Source organism: Antedon mediterranea, chromosome 4 (assembly GCF_964355755.1).
Source record: "Antedon mediterranea chromosome 4, ecAntMedi1.1, whole genome shotgun sequence".
In the NCBI taxonomy this organism is placed as follows: domain Eukaryota; kingdom Metazoa; phylum Echinodermata; class Crinoidea; order Comatulida; family Antedonidae; genus Antedon; species Antedon mediterranea.
In genome coordinates, this window is record NC_092673.1 from 35,893,117 (window position 1) to 35,918,309 (window position 25,193).

General features: G+C 32.8%; 1 protein-coding gene across 2 annotated transcripts; it reads right to left on the reverse strand.

The window, feature by feature from the left end:
- Nucleotides 1-3,146: 3,146 nt before the first annotated feature.
- On the reverse strand, nt 3,147-23,967 carry LOC140047452 (alpha-N-acetylneuraminide alpha-2,8-sialyltransferase-like). Of its 2 annotated transcripts, none has more exons than XM_072092491.1 (9): nt 23,769-23,967; nt 21,306-21,473; nt 18,499-18,951; nt 15,074-15,208; nt 10,913-11,057; nt 10,392-10,510; nt 9,738-9,827; nt 8,697-8,947; nt 3,147-7,975 (listed from the first exon to the last, which is right to left on the reverse strand). In XM_072092491.1, the coding sequence occupies exons 2-9, from the start codon at nt 21,455-21,457 to the stop codon at nt 7,749-7,751; spliced, it is 1,572 nt and encodes a 523-aa protein (XP_071948592.1). In that variant the 5' UTR covers nt 21,458-21,473; nt 23,769-23,967; the 3' UTR covers nt 3,147-7,748. The 2 variants fall into 2 exon arrangements, with proteins under 2 accessions (XP_071948592.1, XP_071948591.1); XM_072092490.1 differs by having other exon boundaries at nt 18,499-18,954.
- Nucleotides 23,968-25,193: the final 1,226 nt, after the last annotated feature.

Below are 25,193 nucleotides of genomic sequence, written 5' to 3' on the forward strand. Positions count from 1 at the left end.
AAATGTGAACGGTGGAAAAACGGGAAAATACTTTAAATTTAGAATGCTTTGAATTCTGGAAGACGACTTCGAACTTAAAGAATCGTCATGAATGACGTTTATTGGCTCAAACTTCACACATCGGTACGATGTGAAGGCCAGACGGATTCAGAGAGGATCAAACCGGCTCCTCCTACCCATTGGCAGTGGGGGCATCGGCGGGTGAAAGGGAAAAATGATAAATGTTGATTCAGACGAATGCCAACCAGCCCCTTTGATACGCTCTTAATAATTGTTGGAAAGTGAAAGTAGGGCTACTTGAGGTAGGGCCTAGTATCTTTCGTATAGGCCTACACGAAATGGATTATCCTTAAATGATTGGTTCTTACACTAATTAAGATCATAATCGCGAATGATAGTTCAAAATATGCAATGCATTGTGATATCCACGCAAGTAATGCTGTGAAAAAAAAAGAATGTCTAAAAATAAAACCAGCAAAACTAGTAGATCATTACGCTTCAGCAGATATACAAATATACACTTAATCCATCATGATGGTATACTGGAGGTTGTAATGTGTTTAAATATATACAATTCTTTTTTTCCATGATAAAAATTGGAAATATATTTGTGAAAATATAATATTCTGCCTCTTGCAGAGGCAATAACTAACAAACCGCATCGTGTTTCATATATTAATGCCTTGTATAACCATCCATCATACAAGTCCGATAAAAGTATGACGAGTGAGGGCGCACTTTATTTTATGGAAGGCCATTTTGATTTGTACATTTTTAAACACATATCTGTAAATATTTGAGATTATACTTGGGTTTTCTTTATATGTTTTGTATTTTATTATACAATTTATTGTAAACTATATTTAAATTATTGTATAAACTATTAATTTTGTAGGTTTTTAGCTTTGTTAATGCATTTTTCAACGGGCGCTAACGGCGTCTCGTAATTTTAGTCACGCTTCGTCGAATTCGCTGTACACAATAATACGACATGAGGCGGTTATAAATTGGGTATAAAAGTCTAATTTTCTCGTAAAATCCCAAGTTTTGCAAGACGCAACATCAAGAAATGTTATTACCTATATACATAGAACCTACGGATGAAATTTTATTAGGGTACGTTCTTATACCATGGTGAGGGTGATTTTTGACTGGACTAATACTGTAAATTTTTTGCCAACACACAATAATGTTCATGAATATGCATATTTATGACGTAACGATTAGAATGACTTAATGTTGGAGAGACACACCTTACCGGTGTGACAGCGTTTTGTTTAATGCTTTTGTCTCTCCTCGGCTTCGTGTCTTGTATTTCATATATATATATATATATTTCTATGTTTTTTGTAATTATTATAAAAAATAAAAAAAATAAAAAAATATGGATAAACCATGGAGGTATAATCCTCCATGGATAAACACATATATTGTGGCGTTCTGGTTTCTATATAGATAGCTGGGGTTTGAATCTCTTCGGATTTTTTTTAATGGAAAATAAATATCGATTTTTTTAAAGGAGAGAAATTTTGAGGATTTAGGATATGTAACCTATCTTTGCGATTCCTACCGTCATAAATGGCATTAAATTGCCATGATGAAAATTATGTACCCACACCCTTACAACTTGTTTGTGTTTTGAGTTAAGAGAAAATTGCTTTGAATCTTCAACAAGATGTGAATGTTGGTCAATGTTTTAATTTTTATAATTTATTCATAATCTTATCTACATTTGTACAATCCTTAGAAGTTCCAATGATGTAAATAATGTATGTCAATTAGTTTTAAATAGTAGGGAAGTATTATACCTCCCTGGTAAAACAATACTGTCCCTGACGAATAGCAATAGTAACACGTAACCTTATTAAACAATAATACGTCTTACTAATAAGTAATGAGTATAAAACATTATAATATACTAGATGGTGAGCTCGCTTCGCTCGCTCCCCCTCTAGGAAGTTTAGACGATGGTTCTCGGAATGATAATGACTCGGGACGTAAACAGTTTTAGAAGGACATTCTGGCCTGGACAATTTCGGTCGGTTACCATTATTTAAATGCTTTTGATATTGGTAAAACTAAACGTACTCACTAACCTAGTGTCTTAGATGATTTATAGCGTTTTAGGCGTATAGTGTTTATTATTGTAGATATGAAAAGTGGTAAAAAAGAATAACAAATGCTTGGTAAATTGTAGATAATAGTCCGAAGAAATCTACTAAAAGTAGTATAATTGGGTTATAAATATAATATTGTGGATGGGCGTTTATTAGATGTATTTGGGGTGGGGTTGGTAGCGAGATAATTATTTTAATTGATGTTTTATTGGGGAGGTGTTCCGGGCGTTTATTCAAATAAATACCATCCTAATTGGTATAATTAATACCGTATTCCGCGACACAGTGGCCTAAGAAGAAAGACGTTTTAAACATGGGCAGAAGTATCCCAGAGTCCTGACGGGACACAATAGCGCACAGTATACATAAAGTCTTGGCAATCGGGGTTTATGTACTACTATATTATATACCTTCACACGCGCGGTCCGAAAATAAACAAAAAACAAAATGGCTATCGCCACCAAGCACTTGTAATAATAAAATAATAATAAGATTTTTATAGCGCACATACCACTCCAGAGTGCTCAAGGCGCATAAACTAAACACTTGAAACAGGTAGTTGTTTTACAACTCCCTGGTTGAAACCAACACCTTACCGTGAACCCGGAAATTACTTCTACCGCGCGTAGAGTTAAAATTTACCGATTGAAATCAGAAAATTTCTTATAAAACCCTTTATAATATATCTTCCTAAGATAGAAATATGGAACAATAGCGTCGATGTGAAAACTAATGTTATCAAATCTACGTTTCGCGGTACATCTGAGATAGATAAGGTAGGTATATCCAAGGCGGAGATTTGTACCGAAGTTTTTGCATTGTGCTCGCCTATGTCAGAATTAACCATAATTTATATATAGATACACGTACTGAGGTTAGGCTCCATGAGCTGATGGAAATCTATCACGCACACATATCGAATGCCATGACACTACATCCACTGTCTTGAAACACTCATTACAAATATATACCGTAAATTATTACCTACAGCAGACGTTAACTCATAAATAATAAATAAGAAATGGCTCGTAAAGCACCACACGGAGCATCAAATGACACTTATTTATTTATTTATTTATTATCTTTACTGAGGGTAGCCTATCCAGTTCCTAATGGAACTGATCATTTAGGGCCCTCAATAAAACATACATACAGTAAAACACATAAAATATTGAATATTCAAATGACATAAAATAGGCCTAAAAATGTACAGTGGTTATAAAATTCATATAGAAGTTAAAATCGTTGACAGATAAAATATATATATACACAATACGAACAATATTAGCTGGAAATAAATTCTTTAAGTTCACGTTTAAAGGAAATAATATTTTCAGATTGTCGAATGATTTTAGGAATCATATTAAAATACATTATTTATAACTGAAACATTGTTTAAAAATCTCTAATGAAGGTCGAGGAACAATACAATTACAATTAGAGATAGATCTGGTAGTTGGCCGACCTCCGGGCTGAGTCCTGGTTAATGCGACTGATGTAATCCGGAACGGTATTGATGGAAGCCCGATAGGCGAGACAACCAAGTTGAAACTGATAACGTTGAGAAACGGATGAGATGGAAAGGGTGTTATCAATAAGGTGGGATGGGGTATGAGGGTGAACTTTCAAAATAACTCTTTCAGCTCTATTTTGTCTTCTTCTTCAATGTGTTTTCTTGAGATAAGCATTATCTTAGAAAGCCCATCAATAATGAATTGAATACAGACGTGATATTAATTCACTCAATTTATTAAAACATGGTACAATTAATACATTATGTCGATATAATCTAAGCTAGACTTGTCCTCAGTCTGTATTTATTGTCTTTGTTTTATGTTAGTCCACCTCTCGACATCTTGATGACGTTTGTCTGGAAGATATAAATACCGTATTTACGAGCTATATTATTTATACCATTTATTTCCCTTGTGTGCCAAAATAAGTTGAAATACAGTTCAGACTAATCTAAAACGTTCGTATTGATCTACCTATAATAATTCAGGCAGTAGTAAGAATCACGGTCTTTGTCATGGTAACTCCCTACTAAAAGATAACCCCTCTACTAAGTCTTGAATGATGAACTGGTTATATGCACACAACGGGCAAATTGGGCCTACACTGGGCCTATGGCTTATAGTCCTTATCTGATACCATGGGCTCTTTACCGGTACGGTAAACGGCTCCTCTTGACCACTCGACCTTTTTTGTCGAGCTCACGATATTTCACGGAAGTGTCAAATTAGTAATTCATCACATGCCTTTCGCAATTCAGTTTGATTAATTCTAAACAAACATATTAGTTGTACTTTTGTATTGCATTTTTATAACTTGAATATAAAGATACTTGATATGCAGGATATCATTATAATAATAGCAAAATGGAATAATTTACACAGCGATGACTGATAATGTTTCTGTTTCAGGAGGTAAAAAAAATAGCCTGCAAACATTTCATTTATCGTATAGGCCTATTCGATTGGGAATGTTACCGTTGAGTACCTATTTAAGGTATTTGAGCGTTGAGATTGTTCTTCACGGGAAACGCTTGCATATTGTTAACGTTTTCTATTCGAATGATTTTCTATTGAGCACATTCCGTTTATAATTTACAAATCGAATTCAACAAGTACTCAACGAATATTTATGTTGACAACGAAAGTCCGCAATTGAATACAAGTTAGTTAGAAGCTCACTATGCTTCAGTGTTGATCATGAATAGGGATCAGTGATTGATCACTTTTGATTAGAATTCACTGTTATCGCAATTTAACTACTTACAATTGTAGAATTATCAAATTATGAAGATGTATGTTCCCCAAAGAAGATTAATAAATCAAATTATGAATAGAGCAGATACAATAGGCCCTATATCTTTATTTTATAAAAACACTTTAATTATGGTTAATATGAGGAAATAGAACGGCATACTATTTAAACTTTCGGTTTTTCCATGATTAACTCATCGGTTTTATTACCATCGTCGTATTGTTGTTTCTATTGTGATCCGTTATGAACCACAAACAGTCACAAGCAAAAATTGTTAAGCAAAAATTCCAAGTTAAAAAAAACTCATTTTACATTTTATATATTAAACAGAGTTGAATTTATTTTTGTATAACTGCAAGGCGTTAATCAGCTTATTTTCCATTTTGTAAATGCTATTCTACATTGTACTATTTCAGCCGATTCTCGGTCCTGTATCCATGGAGATATAAAAATAGAACCTTCATGCTGTATCTATTTCCGAAGTATGAATATTTGGTAATACATGTGGAGATACAGCACTGGGAATCGGGTGAATTATTTAGTAGTCGTCGTCAGCGCTCTTTCATGTTAATTTGTTAAAACCAATCATCAGTTACAATGTTGTAAACATTCAACCTCTTGGTTAACCAAATAATCATGCGACATTTAACAACTAACCACTTAAGAACTATTTTAATTATCTTAAGAACCATCTTAATTACTATCTTATCTTAAGATTGATCTTAAGAAATGATTTTATTGCAACTATTCAATAACAGACATTCACACAAAAGTATACATTATTTCGAAAAGGTCAAAGGTCAATTTCGCTTATAATGGCAAAGTGAAACCATTAGGTGTAGGTATAGAAGGAAGTAAAAAAGAAAATATAAATACTTCCTGCTGATATTTTGATGATCGCATACCACTTCCCTTTAAAGGAAATATGTTTTTGCTTTCTCATGCGAATTTAGTATATAGGCCATATATATGGCAAGCCAAGTGCGTCAAAAAACCTCACGTCCGGACTTGGTATGCCATAGGCATACATAAAATTAATGTGACACATCATTGTAATATAATTTGTTCAAGAATAGACAGTAATCATTTATTTATTACTTAATTATTTTGGTGGCAATTTTTTATGCAAATTAGAAGCTGAAAGACGTAGAACTCATTTTTAGTATCCAAAATTATGTCTAAATTAATTACATTAGAGGGTTACCGGTTTTACCTAATTTTAGACTTTAAAAATTGTAAATATACATCTATGTAACCTTTGACCTTTTCAAATAAATGGGATAATGCAATACTTATCCTTGAACTGGTGTAAGTGGATTGTTCGATGAAATTTCCCATTTAACCACAAAACCACTTATAGAAATTAAACAAGCACGCATTGATTCCTTTACTGTAATTTCATTACAAATAAATACAAAAGGAATGTTTTGGGTTGTGGAAAATAAAATAAATAAACCATGACATTTAAACCATTTCCAGACGGTAGGCTAATTTGCATATACAGTGCAATGGTAGATATACTTGAATCTACCAATGGGAATGTGTTCTTGTCCTGATATTAGAATAGATAGGCCTATAGAACAGAGTAATATATATGTTGTGTAAATTGTAAAATGTTGTATTAACTGTTGGTAGCGATGTTGTTTTCTGAAGAGCTATTCTAAATTGGAGAGATATACTTATTGTATATACGATGTTAAAGTCTATAAGAATGTGCGCCAGGAGGGAAAATACACTGTTTTTGGCTTGTCAAAATAATGTTTACTTAATTTTTTTTTAAATAAATAAAAGAAACGAGTAAGTTGAATATAAAAAACAAAAACAATATTTAGCACAATAACAATTGGCGACCACAAATAAACAAATTCGACTATAAATATCAATTTTTTTTAAAAGTTAAATAAAACAATAATGGAAGGTGGGTGGACCGTTATTGCGTGCACCATTAAAACACAACGTTGTAAACTGAATGAGAAATTGAGAAGCAGTTTATACTCGTTTTGTGCACTTTATCTTAGACTCGATTGCAAGAAATTCAACAAGTTTGTTTGACTTCCATGTCCAGTTTAAACATTTAAATTCAACAAGTTTGTTTGACTTCCATGTCCAGTTTGTTTGACTTCCATGTCCAGTTTGTTTGACTTCCATGTCCAGTTTGTTTGACTTCCAGTACTTGACAGTATCTTTAGGTGTTTGAAACGCGTTTCACCTTCGGACAAACGCTATCTGGAAAGATGGTACAGTATCTTTAGGTGTTTGAAACGCGTTCGCCTTGGACAAACGCTATCTGGAAAGATGGTACAGTATCTTCATGTGTTTGAAACGCGTTTCACCTTCGGACAAACGCTATCTGGAAAGATGAGTACCGTATCTTTAGGTGTTTGAAACGCGTTCGCCTTGGACAAACGCTATCTGGAAAGATGGTACAGTATCTTCATGTGTTTGAAACGCGTTTCACCTTCGGACAAACGCTAGCTGGAAAGATGGTACAGTATCTTTAGGTGTTTGAAACGCGTTCGCCTTGGACAAACGCTATCTGGAAAGATGGTACAGTACTACAGCATCTTCATGTGTTTGAAACGCGTTTCGTCTTGGAAAAACGCTATCTGGAAAGATGGTACAGTATCTTTAGGTGTTTGAAACGCGTTCGCCTTGGAAAATACTATTTGGAAAGATGGTAATATAATATCTTTAGGTATTTAAAACGCGTTTCTCCTTGGACAAACGCTATCTGGAAAGATGGTAGGCCTACTATATACAGTAGCTTTATGTGTTTGCGTTTCTTACAGGTTACTCTTACTGGTATTTCTTCAATGTCAGAACTCTATATTATTTGCTGTTATTATACCTTTACACTTGCCAATATTAAGAACACGTATTTGGATGTAAACGTAAAACACCAGTTTCGTGAAGTCCTAGTAAAATTCTATATTCCTGTGCAAAATGGTGCACCTTGGGTAATGGTACACTGTCTGATTTTTCATAATAATGATATTCAAGAGTCCTGTTACGGTGGTCCGTGTGGAATGGCCAGAACCCGTATGCTGTGACCTCATCACAAATAGACAATGCAAAACTTGTCATATACAAACCTGAAACGAAAATGCACGTGGTAATCACATAATAATCATCATAGGCGGGTTTTTTTTTATGATAAAAGCCAATTTACACAAGCGAATGTTATTCCTTATGACCATTTACACGGACGGACAGTTTCCGCTCAGGATAAATACAGCAGATCCCACGTAGGAAAAGCTACGCGGTTTTCCGCATCCCGTTACCACTCGTCTGTGTAAATTGGCCTTAGGCTAAAGCAATTGGCATTATTATGTGTTTATGCACTGCAGGGACCTCCCTGGTTTATGTAAGCAAATGGTATTATTTCAAGCATCCATTCCCTAGAGTCGTGTTTCCGCAAGCAAAAGGCTAAATTATCGGTTAATTTTTTTACCAAGAAAGTGCGCACGCTCAGTCATTACTAAAACAACCAGATGCCCAATAACGCAACAATTTGTCCTCCAGGTCAAAGGTTGATTAATTATCGGTTAATTTTTGGCTGCGGAAACACGACCTAAGTCGAACATTAAGAACGTGATGTTGTACCGTGATTCGAAAACATCAATGCACTGAAAACGAAAGAGTAAAACACAACATCAGCTGAAACTGGTAACGTAACAGCATGTTTGTATGGCCTTTGAGTCGAACATGTACATGTAATTATCATGATCCGAAAAGATCAATGCATAACACAGATAGAAAAACCAATCTATGTGTTTTATGGTCGTATTCGCATAAGTAATTAAAATACCTTACCTGAAGATATACGTTTTGCATCTATGTCAAATTTATCTTTCCAAAAATGACTCATCGCTAAAAAGTGTTTAGGATGCATAAGTAAAAGGTGAAGAGGATGGTTAGGTTCCCTTTTAAATGCCTTTACAACGTTCATTGTTAGATCATAACCAACTTTCATTGACAAGGCTGGAACTAGTAAATCCTGGTTATATTGTCGCATATCTCGCAAAAATGTTACAATATCAGCTTCTAACGTTAAATTATTATATCTGTAAAACAAATAATGTCAAATGTTCAGCTTGTTCATCAGTCTAAAAAAAACAAAGCTAAATCAAAACGATAAAGTAGGCCTAAAACAGCCAGAAAAATTAGCAGAGCTAATACCTTTTATATTATTGTTATATTCTTTAGGTCTATAAAATGTTAAACTTAAACTCTCATTATATAATAATGTACTATTATTATCGTGTTAATTAATATTATCAACATCAGTGTAATCTTGTTAACGTTACATTCTGTAAATTAAACCAAATAATGACAATGACCGCTTGTTTATCAGTTTAAAAAAAGCAAAGAATTACGAATATCATATATATGTACACTTGATATTTATTAATTACCATTAAACCAGTATCTAAATTAGTCCACAGAACTACATTAATTTACGTTCTATACAATTAATAAACGGTGGTATATAATTAGTTTTTCCAGGGAAGAATGTAAATTGTTATCAACTGTTTATCAATATCAACATGGCAAATCATTTTAAATCATCATTTTATGGATAGGCCTACTATCTGAGGATAACGAGGATAAAATATATTAGCATCATCAACTTTTACAGGCGCGCCACCCAAATGATATGATTTGCTAATTTACATAATAATCGAAATGCGCTCAATGTTTTATAATAAAAGCAGCAAGGAAATTTGCATTTGCCATGGGCATTCACGTACTGTCAATATTTGCCAGAAACAACGGCGTTTAGTCAACAGAAGCAGCGGTAGTACAAATATGGTTAGCAACAGACGTCGTCAATAAGTACCGTATTGTTCTTACCTCTTGCTCACGACTGACGGATTCATGGTTGTCATATTACTCTTAAATCCCGCGTCACTTGTGTAATTTTGGATAGGAGGAACGTTCATTCTGAAATAAAATAGAAAATGTGTCTTTAATATACGTTTGAGCATGGATAGGCATATTACTCTATTGTTTGAGTATAAGGTTTATCGCAAATAGCGTGCGCCATGCATGATGGGAAGGTTTGGGAGCAAACGTCACAACGCGTAATACGTGATTTGTTGTTTATGTACGCGTCGTGACGTTTGCTCCAAAGCCCTTTCCATCATGCATTGTGCAATGACGTTCCATGCGAAATTAAGCTATTTGCATGATGGGAATGTTTCTGTCGATAATTATATTGAGGTATAGTCATTATGGTCTTTATTCTGTTTACAAGTCCTTTTTTATTAATAGATGTTCTTATAATTAATTATTTGAACAATATTAATATTATGAACATTATTAAGGTTCTTTGTACTTTTAAAACATTACTCAATACTGTATGAGGAAATAGGTTTTGACAAAATAAGCACAAAGAAGTCTGAAATAACAAAACAAACAATTAAGTCATGTACCGGTAGCTATTGAAATCATAATTCCAAAAACAATACAAATATTGCAAATATTTTCATATGGGTTCCTTCTTACCTTATGACATAATCAGCACTATCTATTTGTTTACCACATTGACTGTCTGATAGAATACCACTACTTCCAACAAGGCTGCAGGTACGATACTGCGGATGATTGCTATCTCGGGGCCATTGCTTTAAAAACATATAAATTGTGATTAGTTTAGACGACCTAACGTTATCAGTTTTGCTAAACTATGGCGCGCCAAGCTGTCATTGATTCGGAAACAAAGATATCTTAGTTTAGAACTAAGATATATCTATTAATAGAGATATCTCTATTTAAAAACTAATATATCGCTATTTTCAACTAAGATATCTCTATTTAAAACTAAGATAACTCTAAAACTAAGATAACTCTATTTAAAACTACGATATCTCTATTTAAAACTAAGATATCTCATTTAAAACTAAGATATCTCAATTGCTTGAAATAAAATGACAGCTTGGCGCGCGCCATACTAAACCGCTATTGCAAGCATTATCATCGTCTTCGTGGTCCTTATAATGATGTATGATAATGACGTCATGATTTACCTTTGGAAATGTATTGTATGTTTCTTCATCTATATCAATGCTAATATCTTTTGATTCGAAGTACATTTTGACACGTTGGCCAATTTCCATATTTTCTTTAGTTGCAACTGCTAAACTGAAATCTACATACTCGTTCATATTAGATCTATAAAGAATACAACACATTAAAAGACCATCAGTCAAAATGAAAAGAAAAAATCAAATTAATTACTTTATAATAATATATATAATTACTTTCATTAAATTATTAGGCGTACAATAGTAATATAATGAGATGGAATGTTCATGCTGACGGTCGTGGCTCAGGGCTAATTCTAAAGTTGTTTATATTATAATGTATTCTTTAAAAGCTAATCCCTGTTCTCATTAGTGTATGTTTCTTATATGTCATGTGTGGCACAGGTAGGCATACCTTAATGATATTAAGTTTCGCGCAATTGAAAGGATAAGAAGCGCGCTCTCAGAATAATTGTATGATGAGGCTTGTTAGATTACCGGCCTTCAGTGGCGTATCCAGTAGGGGGGACGGGGGGGCCCGGGCCCCCTGATTTCGTTTCCGTCGGCACATCATCGCGGCCGTCGGCAAACAAAGGTGCCGGGGGAAAAATAAACTATTTATTCTGACAATAATTGAACTGTAAACATAATTCTTTTGAGTGTTTGTTTATTTACATATCATATCATCATTGATCCCTTCAGATCTGAGATCAACTATTTTTTATTTTCATTACATCTTCCGAAACACGTAAAAAATGTGTAGCACGTACGTACGGCCGTACGCGGTAGATTGTTTACTAAAAAGTCTTTGACCTTACCCTAAAACCTTGTTTTTGCATGCAGTTGAGCCTCTCATGACCTGGGATTTGTATGTCTTCCTACGCTAAGAGATTATATAGTTCCACATGCCATGTGCTTTTTTGTCTAAGATATATTTATTATAAGTGCCAAAAACCCGTTTTTTTTCTCGATATGAGGCCTTTATTATTCAAAAATTTTTCAAGAAAAAGCACATATACCATAAAAAATATCCATGTATTTCATTTTTGGAACAGAATATTCCGTGAGGCTCAACTACAAAACCACCATTTTGTGATATGATGTCATCGTAAGCCAATCAAAGCTGAGCTTTCTCTTTTAGGATTCTAGCTGATTTGATTGGTGGATGCGAATCACCCGCAGCGGAATGTTTTCTCTCGCGCGTGTACCATGAATCTCTCTGATCGTTACTACACAAAGTTAGAGCAATGAATTTGTCCGAATTCCGTTAAGTAAACAACTTTATATATTGTATAAGCATTTAATAACATGTTTTATTGATATTTCCAATGGTGATATATAAAATAAATTACTAAAAAACGTAATTATATGTAATTATTTAAACCAAAAATGGCGTAGTTAATAGAATTGTCGACTGAGGCCACAAATTGTTTTGCTTCTTTCGTGGCTAAAAACGATCATTTTCGGCGATGTTTTAGACCCTATATTTCGAAAACTACAAATCAGATTTTCCTAATTCTTTCTTTATTGTAATATGAATACAACATACTATCAGATAATGTTGGTTTGGTTTTAATTTTGCATCGTTATCCCATATAAGACAATATGACTATGTAATCCTAGAACATATATTGATCAGAGACGTCGTGTATGTACAGATAATGACACCAATTTTGTTGGCAAATTGGCAATTCCCGCCCCCCCCCCCCCCCCAACTTCAAAATCCTGGATACGCCACTGCCGGCCTTCACGCTGCCGACGAGGATCAGGGAGCATCTTGATATTGTCGTTCGGTTAAAGAAACTTCTCGTTTGTAAATTGTTTCGCAACATGCTCCTCCTTCCTTGTTGCCACCGCTGCGATCTCACCATTTACTTGAAAAGGCACCGGTTTTGACAATACTGTATTTCATTTTTGTTTGTGTGTGTGTTGTGATTATGTGAGAGTTTCAGCCTTTGGCTGCCTGTTAAACGTTATGGATTTATTTGAGTTTTATTTTCACGCTGCTGCTATAGCCCGCTACTTCATATGAGATGACTCATTTATTAGATGAAATCAAGAAGCAGTTTTAGTACTGCACATTGACATTTTTGCGAAAAAGGATTCTCGACTACAATTTATAGGTACCAGCTGCTGGACCCAAAAAACGTCTGGGAAAAGAGTCTAACGGTTGAACGACAAATCCCAAAGCATTTCTGGTATTTATGAGCCCCATGATAATACTGTAATTGGCTGTCAAATAATCATTGAATTATTATCAAAACAGAGTCTATGAAAGTTTTTGTTTGTAATAATGATACTTCACACTTGAAGTATTTAGGCGTGATGAAGTGACCCCCAGACTTGACCTTAGCAATAAAATAAACTAAATTGAGTCTGTGTTTCATATCAAAGTTATTCACTTCTGTAACAAAATTCACATTATAAAAAGAGAAAAGAAACGTTAAATTATAACTAAAAAACCATTGTCTGACAGACAATTGAAGTATTTTTTGCTTTAAATTACATTTTTTTTTTCAGGTAAAATAACTATTATGTGACAATAAGTTGACACATTAAAAAACAAATTTGAAATAAAAAATATTTTTCAGAGGGACAATATAACTTTAAAACTGTTACGTCAATAAGCGAGAAGCGTATTTTGTAAGAAATATTTCTTGTTTAAATAATTTATACTAATAATAATAATATATACTAATATATGAATTTTATTTATAACTCTATTTTCATTTGTATAATGTAAGGATGTCTGCAATTTTGCTACTAATATAACCTTCGTTTTTTTTACCAATTAGAATTATTTATTAAAGGAACATCCAATATGTTTTTTAAAATCTAAATTATCATAAAAAGAAATACCAATCGAATTGCAAATACCTTATTGTCACGTATTTCGAGTGTACGATAATTGTCTTTGTTTGACTGAATAGAGTATTGATCGAATAGCATATTACAATCCAGTATAATTAAGTATACTATACAAGTATACCTATTAAATACATCTGTTAATTGTACCACATGTTTTAATTTAAATCCAAGGAATGAGAATCCATAACCAGCAATAATTATGACAATACAACATATTTTAATATGAAAAGGTTAAAACAACAAAATGGTATAATCATTAGGGAACTATTTATACCATTTACAATATAAATAAGATATAAATTGCTTGTAGTTGATCGATACACAATTATTATTATTATTATTGTAACCATGGACTTGTACATTAGTTTTTAATAAATAATGTATAGGTACATGTTATAACAGTCAACTCTTCCAAGACACTCTTGGGCTGGCTGACCTTAAAAAGGGACCTTCTTAGCATTAAGAAGAGTCTGGTTTTTATCTATTTATTTTTTTATTTTCAATCTTTTGACAATCAGAAACAAAAAAGTTGAACGGGGCTGTTGAGGTAAAGCAAACGTTTAAAAAACTGTCATCAAAAGATGTGCTGAACCAAACCCACGTCAACAATACATATCAACAAACAACATTCAATACATAACAAAACATTAAAAAAATAAAATTCTGTGCAAAAATTACATTAGAGATTAACTGTCAAATTAGATGCTGATATTATAAAAGTTTCCTGCTTAAAAAAACTCCGGTATGTGAGAGTTGACTTATTCTGTCACTTCGTGTTAGTAACTATGGTTACTTGGTGATCGATTGATAGGAAATAGATGTATAATTAGGAGTTTTTTTAATTTTTTTTTATTAACAATGCTTAATTGTTCTGTTCGATTCAAGCGACATCTGTACTGTGAATTTGATTTCACACATCATACTCCATTTGTCCGAAATTTTAATTTATGATCAATCTAAATCACATGTTTTATCACATCAGACTATAAAATGGTTACTTGGTGATCAATTGATGGTATCAAGTGACAATTTATGCTTTATAAATTATAATAGATACAATAAGATGACATAAGTTACACTGTTAAAGGTATTCGAAAATGACACTGCTAACAATATTAATAAGATGTCAATTTAATGTGTGATTATTAGTGACAAGTGTGTTTTATACAATATTTAATAAATAAAATTGTTCATGAACATTTATGTTTTTAATTTTAAAATATCCATAATTGTTCATGAACAATTATTGATACATAGATAATGTAATGACGTCACAAGTAGTAAGTTGGTACCTACCTCATTTCTTGGATATTTGTATCATTTCGTTGCCATGGTTTCAGTAAATATTCAGCAATATTATGAATTTGAAAACTCTTTTCTTCTTTGCGGGACATTATAAAACCTCGTTTACTATACTCTGGTTTTGATGCTCTGAAGAAGAATAGGAAAAAACGACAATAATTTTTAGATTCTACATCTATTTTTGATGTATATTATTAATCAGATGTTACATTTCATGATTTAAATTAATTAAATACATGTTTAATGACATTAATGCTTTGTACTACATTTGGTATCTAAGGGAGAATGATAACAAATAAAGCATCCTTATTTGCATACATAAAACAAGCATACAAAGCTGCTGCATCATTAGCTATTTTCTAACATTTGATATTTATATCATCTTTTGCCAGAAAAATAGTTGTAGCATGCAAATAAAGAATGACATGATGACGTAGTATGTGGTGACAAAATAATTATAGAATTAAAAGAACATGATTCGTGAGAGAGATGGATGGAAAATAATAGTGATCTAATCCTAATGTCACTGAAAAGGCCAGACTATACAAACAGGCTGAGCAGACGACGTAAAAGCCAAAACAAGTGACGTCACTGTATAATATTAATATGTTATGGCGCTGAACCTGTAGAAATAATGGATCATAACATAGTTTTATGACATAGAATAATTTGAACCAGGTACACAGTCTCCTGGTACAGTGTTTTAGAATTGTAAAAACATTGTCAACACGGTCAATATACACATAAGCCAACATGATAGGGGCATGGAGGGAAATATATGAACCTCCATGATGTGAGGGATGTGAGTAACCTCAAAATGTTTATGACGATATAGAATAATTTAAACCAGGTACACAGTCTTCTAGTACAGTGTTTTAGAATGGTAAAAGCATTGTCAACACGGTCAATATACACATGTACGTCAACATAGAAGCATGGAGCAAATATATAGACCTCAGACCTCCATGATAGGAGTAACATGTCGTCGATAAGCTTAATCTAGTGTTTGATCTTTAACACGGGAAAAAATACCAACATGTTTTTAGCGTTTTTGTAAGTAATTTGCTAGACTCACTCCCCACAGTTTTCAATAACCGCGTTATAATCCTAACTTGATTGCTAAATAAATTAAAATTGTTACAGATATATTTTAGGGTTATTTCCCTCAAAGACCAGTTTATTCTTAAGCTCTGTTTACATTATCAAACTTTATGTGACAAAAAAATGTGATGTGCCCATATGGACATAATGATGATGTCATTATCACTACCATATTTGGACATGATATCACTACCATATTTGGGCAATTTTTGGTCAAACTATAGTTTGATAATGTAGACAGAGCCTTCGATATAGAAATGGGTTTGGACACAACATCAGTATATAACAGCTGAGTAGCCTACTGCACAATTTTCAACCAATCAATAACACTGCAGATTGTATGATAAGAAACATGCATAAGAAAGTAGTAAATATAATCAGTACGTCCATGATTTCATAGATCAAGATTAACATAACATATAGCCTAATATAAAATCAACACAGTTAAGGTTCTGATGACGTATACATGCAATGGATGTTCAGAGGATTACGATGATGCAACAAAAATGAATATGTTAATGTGCGCATGCGCGTGGTTACGTATAAAGTACGCCATGATGTGAACAATATAATACAATTTGAATGCAGTATGGTATGACCTTGGCAAAAAGCAAAACATAATTAACATAAGCATCTGCTTTTTAATTGTTATTATAAAGCAATTTAGCTTGATAGATTTAATAGAATGTAAGGCTTGCAGATGTTGTAATAATTTGAATATTTTAGCATTTATTCTTCGTTGTAACTCTTGATTTAGACACAACGTTGGTCTTACGTGTGTAGGATCTCACTTTGTTCTTAGTTCATGCTTATTTTTTATATTCTTATTTTAAATATGTTGTTGACTTTTCCGGATAATTGTCTATAAAAAATATCACTAAATAATGCATTTAATTAATTCAAAATGTACGACATGACATCGACGATGATCATCTTATATATTACATTATAATAAAGATTTATAACGCGCACTAAGGTTGCTTAAGACGCTTTTGAATTCTTATAATTTACACTCGCCTTATTATTCTGATTAAACACTCAATCAAATTGCGACTTTAAAAAGAGATATGTTGTCGTTTTAAACAAGATGTGATCATTCCAGGCAAGATCCGTAACAAACGTTAAGATTTTTAGCTTAAAACATGGATTGAGGATCGAATAAACTTTGTCCATTATTAGTTCAAACAAATTCCGTCACTTGCCCACTCAATGGATTATATTTTGGTGTAAAATTTAGAGAAAACGTCGTGGTATAAGTCTTATAGTTACAATTGGTCTTTACAAATGCTAAATAATACGCACAGATTGTGTTTCGAAGTCTTTTCAAAAGTGGTTGTCGAATAACAATAGATGAATCAACGGTATAAATTAGCATACCATACTGTTGTTAGTAGTGTGTTTATTGAAGGTAGATGAATATTATGTGCACGCATTGAGCAGTTAGTGCTATGCATGTTAGTGTTAGTGCATGTTTAGAGGCAAAATACACGAGATAGCTTTCAATGATTAGAAATCAATCTTATAATTGTAATGTTATAAACCTTTTAAAATGTTATGATTATGGTTATGTCGCTGGTTATTGAATTAGTTTTATAATTATGATTACCAAAGGTGCTTCGTAATAAAAAAAAAATCGCGGATAAATTTGTTATTTAAAACAATTTCATGTGCAACTTGGATCTGCCCGATCGTGAATTAAAGATCTACGGTACTGGCTGATGCTAAATATTCAAATTATACACCTATGGTCAGTGATTTTACGTTGACCATGATGAAAGCTACTTGGTTTCTTTAAAATTTACATAACAAACACCATTGAATTAGTTCTCGTGAAATGGTATGCAGTACTGTAATTCCCCAAGGACATACGCCTCTTGTGTGTGTGTGATACTGGGAGTAATAGGCCTTATTTCTCCATGCTCATACTAACAATGCTTAGTTGTTATGTTCTGATTCAAGGGACATTTGTACTGTGAATTTTATTTCTCACAACATGTAGGCTACTCCATTTGTCCGAAATTTGAATTTATGTAGGATCAATCTAAATGACATGTTTTATCACATCAGACTATAAAAAGTCAGAATTAAAAAATATGGTTTGTAGCAAAAAAATGGAATGGAATTTCTATTAAATTATAATATTGTATTCCTATTTTTCTGGTTGTGCCATGAACTGTAAACTTAGAATAATTTCCGTAACTGCTAATTCTGCTGATAAATTCTTCCGCATATTTGAAAACTATCTCACAATATTCTACCTCCGGCAAACAAAAAAGCACTTAAAAAGACAAGCGGAAGGGAAATTACAAAAACTTTACGTTTCGTTTCCATTTTTGTTCTTTGACACCACAACGACGTTGACAAAACGACGTCTCTTGAAGACCTTTACTCGTCGAACAAGAACATGTGACGCTTTCACTATTTTCTTTGGTTGTTCTTCTGCAACCTTCTTAAGTTCGGTCTCAGAACTTTTTTGTAATATCTTAGATTCTGCGGCTACCTTTTTTATACTTTTGTTATCAGAGTTGTTTTGTAATATCTTAGATTCTGCTGCTACCTTTTTTATACTTTCTTTATCAGAGTTGTTTTGTAATATCTTAGATTCTGCTGCTACAATTTCTATATTTTCTTTTTCATAGTTGTTTTGTAATATTTTATGTTCTGCTACAATTTTCTCTTGTTGTAAATTCCTGATATCTGCAATTTGTTCAGTCTTTGGTAAAGAATTAAAATCTGCAAATCTCCCTGATTGAGGTGTGTGTGTGATTGAACTGCTGCAAACAAAAGATATATTATGACGACGAAAACAAACAGACAAAAACCTATATATTTAAGCCATGCAGTCCTCTAGTGATAAAGTGTTCAGAAAATAAAAGATGTGTTGTAAATAAATAAGATTACGGGTCACTTATATACAGTACCATTAATATTATGATATTATTACAACAACCAAAAATAATTCACAGTGTACATCTCATGTAAAACAACACAAAATAACACACGTAAAATAGCACTACGATGTATAGGCTTACGATAAGTAGGCCTATAGAGAATATTAAACCAGTGCAGGCTGATTGTAGGCTGATGTACTTCTAGTAATAGCAAGTGTATAACCATTTTCAAAATTCAATCAATCAAAGTAACATTTATTTCCTTCAAATTAAAACAGTATACAAAATGGTGTAAAGAAAGGTAATTAAATTTAATGGATTTGTTTTTTTTCTCTGCCTGTGGTGTTTACGATATATTTTCAAATTGCGTTTATTCCATTCAACTAATTTAAAATATCTACCAATACTGAAGATCACTATTGCATTTAGATTAATGAAATGTCTGCCTGTAATGCATAGTCTTTGATTAACACAGCACTCTGTTAGCAGTGAGCCAACATAATGCATAGTCTTTGATTAACACAGCACTCTGTTAGCAGTGAGCCAACATAATGCATAGTCTTTGATTAACACAGCACTCTGTTAGCAGTGAGCCAACATAATGCATAGTCTTTGATTAACACAGCACTCTGTTAGCAGTGAGCCAACATAATGCATAGTCTTTGATTAACACAGCACTCTGTTAGCAGTGAGCCAACATAATGCATAGTCTTTGATTAACACAGCACTCTGTTAGCAGTGAGCCAACATAATGCATAGTCTTTGATTAACACAGCACTCTGTTAGCAGTGAGCCAACATAATGCATAGTCTTTGATTAACACAGCACTCTGTTAGCAGTGAGCCAACATAATGCATAGTCTTTGATTAACACAGCACTCTGTTAGCAGTGAGCCAACATAATGCATAGTCTTTGATTAACACAGCACTCTGTTAGCAGTGAGCCAACATAATGCATAGTCTTTGATTAACACAGCACTCTGTTAGCAGTGAGCCAACATAATGCATAGTCTTTGATTAACACAGCACTCTGTTAGCAGTGAGCCAACATAATGCATAGTCTTTGATTAACACAGCACTCTGTTAGCAGTGAGCCAACATAATGCATAGTCTTTGATTAACACAGCACTCTGTTAGCAGTGAGCCAACATAATGTCCGTTGCTCTATAAATAATAATAATAATAATACTGTATATTGTTTCAAACTACTTCGTGTATTGTACAACCAATAAAAGAGCTTGATTTGTTAAGATTAGTTTTTTTAACTTATCACCTTTTGTCAATTATTTAGATTTGTAAACTGTATTATTGACAATAAAGTTGAAAGGAACGTGCCATGCATTTAATTAGCCAATTAACACACTAATGTAATCTTCAACTAAAGTCCTGTCTACACTATCAAACTTTTTGACAACAATTGTGATGTGCCCATATATGGACATGATGATGTCATATAACTACTATATTTGGGCATATCGCTACCATATTTAAGCATATCACTACCCTATTTGAGCATATCACTACCCTATTTGAGCATATCACTACCATATTTGAGCATATCACTACCATATTTGGGCATATCACTACCATATTTGAGCATATCAATCACTACTAATGTAACCCTCCTCATTCATTATTATATTTTCTCTTCTCTAAAGCTAACATGCTACCAATGATGAAAAAACTGATGGAAAAACTAATGTTAAGCTCTGTCTACACTATCAAACTAGTTTGACAAAGTTTGAAGTTCCCAAATATGGTAGTGATAGGCCCACATGGTAATAATATAACATCACCATGTCCATATATGGATACATCACAATTTTGTGGCACATAAAGTCTGACAGTGCAGACAGAGCTTAATTGTATTGAAAATTGAATTCAAAACTAAAAATAACACGGCACATTATAATTGTCATTCATACGCTATTCAGCCTTGATCTGATGCCATGCATGAGTTTATGTGAATATATAAGTAAATCACAATAGCAATAATAACACTACACAAAAACATAAGTACATATTCACATTGAATTTAACATAAATTGTAGGCACGTGAGTCGGATAAATAATATACCAAATGGTGTGTTCAATGCTCACTTATTATATATCAATATAATTGTTTGAAGGTCACTTTGCATGGCAAAACCAAATGTTGACCGCAAACTTTATATATGCATATCAATATTGTATTTATGTTTTAAAACCCAATTTAAATAATTAGTATTAACTCACCTCTTTCTTCGTATCAGCCTATGATTTCCTTTATAAATTGCCACGATGAATATTACAAGAATGATGGCGGACATACATTTAGTTCGACGACACCTTCTCATCTTAGCGTATGGTACTAACCTAAGGCTGTGTTGATACCTAATGAGTTTCATATTAAAATCCAGTCATCTAAAATATAAAAAGATATTACTGCACCTAAAACAAAATAATGAAGGCCAACTTCGACCAGATGCGAAAGGAAAAGAAAGGGAAACAATCACATCATTAAAAGAACAATTAAAGGTTGGACGATGGAACATAAAATGATCACACCTTACAGCAGATGGTCTATAATGCTAAGGACAATAGCCTGAAACGTAGTGTGAAGTGGTTAACCGCTATGGTTCCGCTTTACACACACCCCACCCATCAATAGGTAGAGCCTGGCATATAATTGAAGAAATTATGTAAAAACATGAATGGTTAAATATAAAAACACTAGCAATATCGATATTTAAAATATATATCTATCTATTCATCTTTATCGTTTCAAATTAATTAATTAAATTTCAGTATATCACCGGGCGGTTTAGAATTAATGTTCTTTGCCTCTTGTATCTATCTATTTATAAAATATTTTAAAACGAGATAGATAATATTGATGATTATTGTCAAGTGTATAGAAAATATAAGAAAATTAATGAAAAAATGGTGGTAATACGGAATTCAAAAATGTAAAAATGTTACTGATGAATTGTAACGACATTTGGAATTACAAAAATGTGTTAAAATAATATGATTTTATGTAATGAAATGAGATAATATAAATGTGAATAAAAGTGGTGTTTGCGCCACAAAAGAGAAAAAAAAGCAATATTGATATTTCAAACTGAATGTCTCATTAATTTTTGTAACTTGGTAGTCACGTGTTTGTAAAAAACTCAAGAGTCAGAACCGTCAATATTTCTCCAGCTTTGAAACCAATTTACTAATTCATTATGGTATCTGATCATTAAGACACGAATGGTAATGAAATCGATCTCATCAACCTAGCTAATTATTCTAAGATCCATTTTGTAATACTCATTCAACAGGGAAATTGGTATCTTATTGTCAACAGGGAAATTGGTATCTTAATGTCAAGTTACATACACTATTTTGTGAACTATAACTGAACATAAGATTACAATTTGCTATGTTCGAGTGTTTGGTATGTTGTTCTGTTCGAGTGCCTGGTATGTTCTGTTCGAGTGTCTGTATGTTTGCTCGGAGGGGGTCTAAACTAAGCCACTAAATGCACATCAAGTAGACAGGGGTTTAAAGGGTTAAGGCTATAATTTCATCCATAACCACAAATGACAAGCATTAATGACAAGCATTTAATACAAAATTAGTGTATTTCCTAACATTCAGTTAGTTTATTCTTTCTAACACTTAAATAAATTATGTTAGAATAGAAATTTTTAAACATAGTTAGGTCCTGATTTCAGACAGAGTGGTGTTAAAAATAATGATCATATAGAAAGCCATTTAAGAAAATGTAATTTGTAATTAATGTTTTTTTTTTGGTTGAAATAAAATTTACTTAATTTATTTTTAAGGGAGGTGGTTATTTGATTTGGTGCCTCTATATTTGTTAAAGGTTAAGTCCTTATACTAACATAACAAAAGTGTAACGTACCGAAAATATTTTATTTTAGAAGGATCAATTTTGTCGTCAAAAATAATAATCGATTAGTCTCTTCAATATTATGCGTCAACTTAAGTAAGGTCTGTGTTTGCAATTTAAGAAACTGTTTGTACGCTTGGGCTAAAAGAAGTTAGGCCTAGCCTAATGATGTCTTAAACAATCTTTCCACAGGCGTGGAGCAGACGAGTGATGAGATTTTCACGATACGAATTGTTAACAGGCCTTATCGCCCCATAGCAAGGTTACGTACAGGAAAAGTACGGCTTAAAAATCCGTAATAAAGTCCGGAGCAATGCCATTTAAATTTTAAACAGTATTCATTTCCATTAATTCAATATTTCTTTTACAATACTGATCTAAAAGTATGATTTTATTAATGAAAATGTATTATATCGTATTTTGTATATACACAGTAATCTAACTAACCATGGAGTATACAATTAGACGATCTAATTTCATCTGGTAACGCGGCACTGGGCTTGGCTCTCCCACAGATATTCGTTGGTATTTCTACACAACAAAATTACAAGAAGTCAAGAATAAAACATATTTCATGTCGTGTTATGAGTTTCTTTAATAACATATATTTCTAAATACAAGGTTTAAAGGCCTAATAATGTTTTATGGTCTGCCATATACATAGAATGCTTGTGTGTCATGAATTACATTATTTTATCACCAGAAAGAAGGTATTGTAGTCTTAACAAGATGATAATCTGTACTGAGAATATAATTTAGTTTGAACTAAAGGCAACCACAAGAAAAAACCCTGTTACAAGGTTATCGACACTCACCTTATAGTTTGTTTGTTGAATTTAGTATCTTATTCCTATGGTCCGATTGTGAAAATTTGCTTCTTATAAACCAAACCCGGCAGTGTATACTCTATACTAATCAATAGTTTTAATAAAGCGGAAATGTTCCACATCAGTGGTTTTACAAGGAACAACCGCACAATTGTATTTGGCAACTCAAACCAAATGTTTGTTACACAGATTTACATTTTTACATACCTATACATCTGTATTATAAAAAACTGCATAAATGTAACAGATTTTAATTATCTTTAGTATTTTTTGGTTTATTAATATTATAAACCGCTATTGTACGGTGTTGGAGCATGGAGTAATTCATTTACCCATCTTCATTTATAGTGAATACATCTATGGACTTTATTTTTATCTGACTGACGCCCTCTGTTGTTGACTTTTCTGCGAAAAATTCTTCGTAGTCAATGAAGAATGGTAACAAAGTTGTTTCTTATTGTTTTTAAGTGATATGGCTACAATTTCTGAAATTTGTTTACTTTTTGTATTAATAATATTACAAATTATGATATTTGGTTATCTTTTTACTTAACGGCGTGCATTGAATGTAGACTTGATTTAATTGAAAATACCAGTTCTTGTGTTTTGTATGTACCATCACTTTGATAGTGGTACGTCATAGTAAAATTCAGATCTAGTGTGTTTTTGTGTTGACTTAGATAGTGGTACATCAGTATAGTAATAGTATTATTAACTAGATATTGTGTTTTTTGTGAGGTTCTCTCGCTGAACAGGAAGTAAAATTAGTATAAAACATATAAAAATATCTACAAGCTCCATAATAATAGAGATCTCTATGCTCCATGAACCAAGTAGATAGTCTGAATAGAAAGTATGCAAGGCTGGTTTGGTATTTAAAGAACAATTGTTTAAGGCTTTTAAAAGGCATGAGGCTCAAAAAAGCGCAGTGAGTCACTGATTTGAACAATAGTGTTTAAATTACATATCCTGGTACGACGATAGAGGATGCTAAAGCTTGATTCCCACTAGCGACGCAACGCAACCTACGCAACATAAGCAAATTCTCTTCCAATAATTGTGTTTTCCCTCGCCTGCGTGAAATTAAACCTGCTTGTTGCGCGTCAACGTACGTTAGCATGCCGCAGACTAGACTTTGACCACCTGGTTCACCGCGCGTACTTTTGAGTACGCGCTGTATTACCGTATGTTTTCTGGTGTTTTCCTTTTTATTTTTTCGTTGTTGAAATCAAACTGATTTGATTTCCCGTAGCGCTGTTGCGTCGTCGTTTCCTACTATTGATTACGAAATACGGCACTTTGCGTCGATACGTCGCTGCGTTACGTTGCATTAGTGGGAACCACGCTTAATAATGTTATGAGTTTCTTTAATACAATGTTTCTAAATACATTACAAGGTTATGTATTTTATCA

Excerpts from the sequence above, each read along its gene's own strand:
- LOC140047452 (XM_072092490.1), bottom strand. The coding sequence starts at position 21,457 with ATGAAACTCATTAGGTATCAACACAGCCTTAGGTTAGTACCATACGCT. Across the intron at positions 18,955-21,305 it reads AGGCTGATACGAAGAAAGAG|CAGTTCAATCACACACACAC; the intron begins GTGAGTTAATAC and ends TTTTGTTTGCAG. Across the intron at positions 7,976-8,696 it reads TGCAAAACGTATATCTTCAG|GTTTGTATATGACAAGTTTT; the intron begins GTAAGGTATTTT and ends TTTTCGTTTCAG.